The 8,932-nt window shown below is 46.5% G+C and overlaps 1 protein-coding gene across 2 annotated transcripts; it reads right to left on the reverse strand.

Annotated features, from left to right (window-relative positions):
- Positions 1–491: 491 nt before the first annotated feature.
- On the reverse strand, positions 492–8,129 carry KLF10 (KLF transcription factor 10). Of its 2 annotated transcripts, none has more exons than XM_035126067.3 (4): positions 7,702–8,129; positions 3,849–4,049; positions 2,751–3,651; positions 492–1,896 (listed from the first exon to the last, which is right to left on the reverse strand). In XM_035126067.3, the coding sequence occupies exons 1-4, from the start codon at positions 7,735–7,737 to the stop codon at positions 1,637–1,639; spliced, it is 1,398 nt and encodes a 465-aa protein (XP_034981958.2). In that variant the 5' UTR covers positions 7,738–8,129; the 3' UTR covers positions 492–1,636. The 2 variants fall into 2 exon arrangements, with proteins under 2 accessions (XP_034981958.2, XP_034981956.2); XM_035126065.3 differs by having other exon boundaries at positions 3,849–4,052; positions 7,702–8,061.
- Positions 8,130–8,932: the final 803 nt, after the last annotated feature.

Below are 8,932 nucleotides of genomic sequence, written 5' to 3' on the forward strand. Positions count from 1 at the left end.
GCTTAATCAACCATGCTGCAAATAAGATTTTCCATGTTGGGGTCTATAGTATGGATGCAAATATATAACATTATTTTTAAGACTCAGGGTTTGTGTTTACAGGCACTTACTGAAGGGAACATATATGGACTAATAAATTTTGATGCACAGTACCATGCTCTAGATCAGTGTTTTCCAAACTTGGGTGTCTAGCTGTTTTTGGACTACAACTCCCATCATTGCTAGCTAGCAAGGCCAGCGGTCACGGATGATGGGAATTGTAGTCCAAAAGGAGCTGGAGACTCAGGTTTGGGAAACACTGCTCTAGATAATCTTTTTTTAATATTAATTTAAAAAATTGTAACATTTATACACTGCATGATTGTGAGGGTGGAACCAAATTGTGAGTTCACTGACTTTAGAAAAGGCCACATATGTTTTAATGAGTGTTGCATTTAGGTTTTAATGTTAATTTTTTCATTTGCTTGGAAAATTAAGTGAGAACACACACATTTTATATTAAAGAAAACTGTATCTTTATTGTAAACAAGGTATAAAGTACATTATAAGAAATATTGTGCAAAAATTTTAAAGTACAGTAGTCACAAAATAGATATTACACCATTCTCCAATAGTTCACTTTTTTCAGTATGGTACAATACAAAGCAGAAAAAAGCATTTGGGGCTGGTGTCTTTACTCTCTCCATTTCCTACACCAACCCCATTTTACTGATTTTAATCAAATTTAAACTATACCTTCAATATATAAAAGCAACTTATATACTTCTATCATAAACTATCGCCCAGAGTAACTTTTCAGAAAGTAGCATACCATACAACCTTTGTCCTTCCTGCTTAATACAAGCTGCGTAGTTTACTCTTTAAGGATTATATTTTAAACAAAGTGCAATGTATCAAGGTTTTGAAAAATTCAATGGTATAGAACTGTATAGGTATACAGGAAACAATACACAACTTAAAAGCAGAAATATTCAAAGATGCTGGTACAGCTAATGGTACTAATCATGTTGTTGTCTAAGGGTACAGTAAAAATACTATTGGACTTGCTTGTAGTAATAATTGAATAGATCAACTTTGAATAGTTTAACACCTCTGGAACCATACAACATCTCTCACTCAAGTCTATGCTTAACAGTTGTTTGGAACAGCTTTAGTTTATATGCTAAGATATGGAGGTACTCAAGTGGAATTCCATCATCTTCATAATTGGGCCTCAGAGAATAAACCAAAAGGAAATTACAGCACTCTGCTATAAACAGGTCATCCCTGATTCCATATCATAAACTGGTATTCTTACGTATTTTGTTTACAACACCTCTTCACAAGTTTCAACACCTGCATACCTCTCTGGCTTAAACCTAGACGCATTGAGCAGCTGAATTGTTTTCCACACTTAAAGCCACATTCTTGTGCTGGCATTGACACTTCCACTTCTCCAAGTACAAAGGAAACCTCCAGCCCTTCTGGTCACTGCTGCTCTCAGAAGTACAGACAGCCATTGCCTCTCCGTCTGTTCTTGCACCATCAAAGGATGACAGTGCAGAACCACAGACATTTTGCAAGCTGTTTTGTGTCACCGTGAACCTCCAACCACAGTGACAGTAGTTAGTTAACAGTATTGTCAGTTGGTGTTATTTCACTGTGCAAGATCAGAAACAGGAGGTACAATAATATCATTTAATTTGCTCACTTCCATCTGCCAGTTTGGTAACTTCTTGGCTGACAAGTGGCGACGCGCATGCTTTGTTAAGTGGTCACTCCTCATGAATCGTCGATTACACATTGGACAGGCAAATTTTTTCTCTCCTGTGTGTGTTCTGCGATGGCGAGACAGTTCATCAGAACGTGCAAATCTCCTATCACACCCCTTCCAACTACAGCTGAATGGCTTCTCTCCTAAAATACAAAATGGTAGAAACAGAGCATTTCTTTACCAACAGAATATACATTTTTTTCCCTTGCACCCATTTTCAAGAAACAAAACAAGAAGTATTCTAAGTAAAAATCCCCATCTGCACAGTCAACACAGACCAGACAAAACCTTATAGAATCACTGTCTTTACAATTCCACAACCTGCACAGCCATTTTCCAAAAAGCAGACTTCAAATTAAGCTTTCAGACTTCCAATCACAAGCCTAGAGGAATCCCTATACCATCAACAACATTATCCAAAGTACGTGGGCAGACAACTACTATTGAAGATGGGCATTCAAACCATCAAATAAAGCATTAGCAACTGGTTATTGCAGTAAGGTTAGTTTTCACAAATAATCTGATGTCTCAAAACCATGGAAGTGTGATTACACAAAATTTTGGATTTGGAAATTGCCAGGCTCCAAAATATTACTGAAATGTTTGGGCATAATTGCATTTGTGAATAATTACATAATACCCCTCTTTAACTTGTCTGTACCACTATTAGATACTCTAGCCATTCTAAAACAGCAAAACAGTGACAGAATGAAACATAAGCTTAAACCTCAGCAGTGAGATAAAAATGCAATAGCCTTTGTTAAGACTGCAGTCCTATACATATATATCAGAGAGAAATAGCTAAACTCAATATGTATAGAACTGCACTATTAGTGAAAAATTCCTATGTAAGTGAAATAATGTTGAGGAAAACTTTGGGTTTCCTGTTATGTTTTCCACAATACAAAATTCAGTAAAGGAGAAACCTCAGAATTACATGAATGACATACAGAAACACACAAACAAAACAATTTCCAGCTTCTCAAGCAAAATTTACCTGTGTGTGTTCTAACATGTGCTTTCAAATGGGAACTCTTGAAATATGTTTTTCCACATCCTGGATAGCTGCACACATGGCTTCTTATTCTTAAAGAGTCAATGGATGGAGTGATTTTTGTTGTAGCAGGAGCAAAACCTGGAGCAGGAGCAATAGGTGAGAGCCTGGTGCCATTGGGACTGATCACAGGTGCTTTTGGATTCTGAACAACAGTCTGTGGAACAACAAACATAACAGCTCCTTTGGGAACTTGGGCTCCCATGAACACCATAGGCTGACAAAGGTTTGGTGACAACTGACTGCAGGGAGTGTTGGGTACTACTGCTGTCACAACAGAGTTGCTAGCAGACAGTGGAACCATCTGGCAAACCATTGGGACAGGAGGGACTCCCCCTGCTTGCACAGGAGATGTGGGAACTACCAGGGAAGAGGGTTGTGCTGAACCAGGCAGAGGACTACTGAGTGTGGTCTTCATGAAAGGCACTGGACTGACTGTCAACACTGAATGTTTTTCTTCTTTCACATTTGGCCGCTTATCTTCAGACACTGCAGCAGCCAGTGACACGGTTTCACAAGATGGATCTTGTTTCGCTTTTGCTTTGCCTTGTTGCCTTGCTTCCCTTGTGCAATCATCCCGACACCTCAAAATGCTGTCTGTTCTTGCTGGACAGGTTATGTGACTGCAAAGCTGAGCATCGGCTGTATGGCGAATGACACTTGTCGCCTGTGCTTTCAGCATTCTCGATTCTGAAACTTTTTCAGTCTTCTTAAAAGCTGTTGGAGCGCCCTGCTCAGAAGTGTCAACAAGTGACTTGCTCTTTACAGTAGGTGGCGCTGGTGCAGCAGGATGGACTGCCTGAGCCATTTCAAGGTCAGAAGGGCTGTAGGGCGGAGTCAAGCACTGAAAGAATAAAAACATGGTGCGATTAGCTCTCCAAGCAGCACAATTAATTAGCATGATCTATGAACTTCAGGCTGCAATTCTACACATGCTTTCTTCAGAGCAAGTGCCAATAAATGGAGTAAATTTCCTTCTGAAGGAGCATGCATAGGATTTAGTTGGAAGTAAGAAATTTATAATAATTGAATAAAGCTTACAAAGGCTGATATTTGAAAGTCAGTAGCAGGTAGCAGATTGTCCTCAAATTCTTCAGATGTATCTGATGCTGGTGTTATTGGTCTCAGTTCAACGTACTTCTTGTAGTCCGGTTTCCAACTGCAGCTCATGGACATTAAAGCTTCTACTGCTTCAAAATCACTCCTAATGTGCTGCTTTTCAGTTATCACCTCCATTCCTTCCTGCTATGAAAAAGAGAGGATGTTTTTCAGTATCAAACAGCAAATATAAGCTTATGTGTTCATCAAATATTTAAAAAACCAGATTATATGTAGTAACTCCAGTGTTTTTAAGAGCCTCTCCTTTCCTATACCCCTCATTTGAATGGATTATTTATTCCTAGGTTGGATACCATGAAAACTGTAATCAGCCAATGGTAATGAAATCTTATTGACCTCAATGAAACTCAGTCCACAAAACAATTAAGCTTAAATGGTTATAGTTAAACCAATGTATCTCATTAGATCAAAACAGTTTACAGTGGTACCTCGGCTTACAGTCGCTTGAGGTTACGAACTCCGCAAACCCAGAAATAGTACCTCTGGTTAAGAACTTTGCTTCAGGATGAGAACAGAAATTGTGTGGCCACGGCACGGCGGCAGTGGGAGGCCCCGTTAGCTAAAGTGGTACCTCAGGTTAAGAGCAGTTTCAGGTTAAGAACAGACCTCCAGAACGCATTAAGTTCTTAACCAGAGGTACCATTGTATGTCAAAGTACTTCAATCGGATTCAGATCAGTCTGCACGTTTATGCAGAAACACTTAAAATGTTTCCCAGATCACTTGAGACACCTATGTGATGTCCTATGCCGTTTCCCCAGAATTGTAGAGTTGGAAGGGACCACGACCATAATCTAGTTCCAACCTCCTGTACCCAACATGGGGAATGAACCCACGACCCTGAGATTAAGCATCTCATGCCCCAGCAACCAAGCTATCTCAAATGTTAAAACAAGTTTCAGAAACTGACAAGTCTTCCCATCAGGGAACCGAACCTTGGTCTCCTGCGTGACAGGCAGGGATACTTACTACTACACTCTTATTTCATTATTTTTATGGTGCACCTTTGCTATTCCAAAGCACAATCCAATACACGCATGCTCAGAAAGTTATTAGTCACTGGAGTTCGGTGGCACATACCCCCAGGCAAACATGCAGACTTCAACCTTAAAGGTTCCTTTACTGCTACTATTGTGTTTTAGACAAGTTAGGGACACAGTCTTGTGTTTTTAAATATTTGCTTTGTGCTAATCCATTCCATTACTAACACAAGTGAGCTACGCTTCTCTCAAAATGTGTGGCCTACACATGGCATGGGAATTAAAACCAAGTCCTGTTTCTGTAGGGCTTCAGCTTGGCTATCTTGAAGTGCTCCAGGCGAGGGCCCTTAAATTGTGGTTTAGGGATTCTTGTGAACTTGTCCCCCCAAAAGTCACCCCCCTCAAATTCCTTGCTCGTTTCCTGCTTGCGGAAAACGCACTTTTCCGTTGTGCCCAGCCAGAGGTCTGAAGGATGCGTTTTGAATTTATGTGCAACACTTTTTACCCGCCTTTTTAAGAGCCCCGTGCATACAGCGGCAAGTTCAACCCCTGCACCAGGCGCCTGCCCTACAAGTCACGCCCTGGACCCGCGCGCCAAGCCTTGAAGCGCGCGCTGCAATGCCGGCGTACAGGCTCTCCTCTATTCGCCACGAGAAGGCGCAGAGGGCCAACCGCAGAAAGGGATTGGCTACATCCGCCGCCGCTCGGCCACTACAAGGCCTAAGGAAGGCGGGGGCAGGGAGATCCTCGCCGGCAGCTGGATCTTGGAACCTAGCCACGTTCACCTCAGAGAGCCTCCGCCGGTGACTCACACGCCTTGCCTGCCCGCCCATTCCAAACTGCAGGCACTCGCTTCCCGAAGGACCGCCCAGCCCGACGCCCATTGGCCGCCAAGGTCGGGCGCCGCGGGAGACGATTGGCCGGCCGCTATCCCTCCCCCGCCCGAGAGAGAGAGGGCTCAGTGGGCGGGGACATGTGAACAAAGCGTGATCAGCGGCTGCTGCTCGGCGCTCGGGGAACGAGAACTGGGAATTGCCGCTCAGCGACCTTTCCCCTACTTCCTTGCCGCGCGTTCTAGAATGCGAGAGACGGGGAAGGGAGGGGCTGCTCGAGCTCTCGCCAGGCCCCGCCCGCTCTCCCTCTCCCACGCCTCGAGGCAAAAGGAGCAGAGGCGAGCATCTGTGCGTGCCGGAAGAGATCTCGGCTGCTGCTGCTGGAAAAAGCTGATGATGCTCGTCCACATACATCTCCAGCGCGGGGGCGAGCCTTGAGCTCAGCGCCCCAACCCTTCCACCCCACCGGTTCATGAGGCTTCTGTAAATGCACATTTTTTTCTGGGAGGCACCCCACCCACCCGTTTCCTGTGCGTGGGTTTGGGCAGGCCGGGCCCGCTCCCAAAAAGGCACCAGCAGCCGTGCGAATGTTTGCTTCTTCCTCCTGGAACCTGATGGGCGTCAGGCAGCCGCGCGCGCACACACAGAAAAGCCAAGCCCTCGAGGCTGCAGCGCTACCCTAGCGCGGCGCCCCCGAATGCAATGAGCTTTGCAGGGAACAGAAAGAGGCTTCCGCCTGCAAATGTGGGGGCGGGAGAAGTTCTCGCCCAGGCTCGTCTATGAGGCGGAAGGAAAGGGGCGAATGCACACCACAAAGCGGGTGCCTGTGGGCGCCTCGCCCGAAGGAATGGGGCAAGCAAGCGGTCGGCGCCCTTTTCTTCTGGAAGGCCCGCCTCGCCCGCTCTCGGAATGCGGCTCGCCCTCGCCCGGCTTCTTCCCGCTTTCCTCCAGTCATACTATTACCCACCCCGGGGCCGGCCTCGCCCCCTCAGGGCCGCCACCCACCCACCCAAGTCCTGGCGGCGGGCGCCCCCAAAATCACTTCACCGAGCCCACAGTCACACACACATTGGGTCTCACTCACGCCCTGTGTGCTTCCTCCCTTCCCTTCCTCGCATTGGGGTTCTCTAAGCGAGCTGCCTGCCTCCACCACATGCCGCCTCTTCATTTCCCGACCTCCCTCACCTCTTTCCTCACGCGGGGTTACTTTCTACCAGCTTCTTTTCCGATCCCTTATTTCCGGATAATTCCACAATACAGTAGTTGTCCTTCCTCGGCAGCCTTTAAGGGTCTTTCAATCTCTCCCCTCCCCCCGCCCGCTGTTTTCCTTTTCACTCAAATCACTTTCAAGAGTTGCCTAACATAGCGTTGGAAGGGACCCGAGGGTCATCTAGCCCAACCCCCTGCTGCAATACAGGATTCTCACCATAGAATCAGGCCACATACCGAAAAGTTCCCCCTCGAAGAGGGCCCCACCAGATGCTTCCCTGTAGCCATACTCCCTTCCAGGCAGTTTCCAAAAGCTTCGCCTCCCCTCCCCCCCCCAAAAGCCCCTAGCAAACTTGTATATAATCCAATTGTGTTGCGTAGCAACATTTATGCACTGCACCTCAGTTCTTACACCTCGCTGCACACAACCGTTTATCAACCAAATATTCGTTTTCACCACACACACACACACCCTTGCAAAAAAAAATAATGGGGTTCCACTAAGCCCCGTTTCCTTCCTCCCCAACAGGTCTTTCGCTTCTTAAAAGCCTCTAATCGAGACACACCTCAAGCTAGCCGGATCTTTCTCTACGTTGCCCTTTTGAACAAATGCGCCTTTTCCATCTCTTAACAGAAATCGCATCTTTCCCCCCTCCCTTCTCCGCCAAAAGCACTTTTCCCCAGCTGAAAGCTTGGTCCCCGCCCCCCAATTCACTTCAAATGGCTCTTGCAGTGGACGGATAGATATACTTACAGTAAGCTGGAAAGGAGAAGCTCCAAAATTCAGCATGACCACCGATGTAAGGCTCCTCTCTCTCCCCTACCCCCTTGTCAGGCTGCAGCCCTGATGCTGAACCAGCGAGGCTGCAGCTGTTGACAAGTTCCCTCCCAGCCCCGGGCGTTCTCTGCCTGACGCTGTCTTTATTTTTCTCTTTTTGTTCGCAGGCAGCTCCCCATTCAGGTGGCGGCTCCCCAGCGCAGAGCGAGCAAAGGCGGGCGCCAGGCGCGGCCAATCGCCTGCAAAGGTGTGTGAGGTCCTGGCCAATGGGCGGGCGGCGGCTGCGCGTGATCAGCGGCTGCCCAGCAGCGTGGAGGCAAAGTCATCTCGGCGTGTACACAAACCCGGCAGCGTGTCCCGGCGCAGCCTTCGGGTAAGTCCCAGTTGCTGGCTGAGTCAGTGTCACGTCTCTTCCCGCCCCCGCCCCTCCTCCCCTCCCCTTCTCCGGATCCCTGTGGGAGAGGCGAGGTGGGCTGCAGGGATCTTGAGCTTAGCAACTGAGACAGCTGGTGGTAAAAGTGGCATGCAAGAATTTTATTTTATTTTTTTAACCCTTCCCATTCGGCTCCATCATAAAGATAAGATATGTATATAATAGGAAGTACCCATGAATGTGGGTGGTAATATTGTTCCACAGGGAACCAGTAGCTAGGCAACTGAGTACCTTTTGAGCAGCATCCGAGATAACAGATTTATTTATTTTTAATCCTATGGCGCTTACCAAGCTCACTGTAGCCCATGAAAGTTTATGCTACAATAAACTAAGGTGACACAAAACTCCTGTTTTTCCTAAACTAACAAGAGTTTTGTGGCACTTTAAGTTAAGGTTGTCTTTGTCCATGGAGTTTTCTTGGCAGGGATACTGGAGTGGCTTGCCAGTTCCTTCTCCAGGTGGATCACGTTTAGTCAAAACTCTCCACTATGACCTGTCCATCTTGAGTGGCCCTGCATGGATAGCTCATAGCTTCTCTGAGTTATTCAAGTCCCTTCGCCACAACAAGGGCTCCTTGATCACTGCAGATGGTGACAGCAGTCACGAAATTAAAAGACGCCTGCTTCTTGGGAGAAAAGCAATGACAAACCTAGACAGCATCTTAAAAAGCAGAGACATCACCTTGCCTACAAAGGTCCGTATAGTTAAAGCTATGGTTTTCCCAGTAGTGATGTATGGAAGTGAGAGCTGGACCATAAAGAAGGCTGATCGCCG

The sequence above is a fragment of the Zootoca vivipara genome, chromosome 8, assembly GCF_965207765.1.
Source record: "Zootoca vivipara chromosome 8, rZooViv2.hap1.1, whole genome shotgun sequence".
In the NCBI taxonomy this organism is placed as follows: domain Eukaryota; kingdom Metazoa; phylum Chordata; class Lepidosauria; order Squamata; family Lacertidae; genus Zootoca; species Zootoca vivipara.

What these genes read in the sequence shown, in the direction of transcription:
- KLF10 (XM_035126065.3), bottom strand. Translation starts at nt 7,737, where the DNA reads ATGCTGAATTTTGGAGCTTCTCCTTTCCAGCTTACT. An exon ending in CTTCTCCTTTCCAGCTTACT is followed by an intron (nt 4,053 to 7,701) that starts GTAAGTATATCT and finishes TCTTTTTCATAG; the next exon opens with CAGGAAGGAATGGAGGTGAT. An exon ending in ACTTTCAAATATCAGCCTTT is followed by an intron (nt 3,652 to 3,848) that starts GTAAGCTTTATT and finishes TTATTCTTTCAG; the next exon opens with TGCTTGACTCCGCCCTACAG.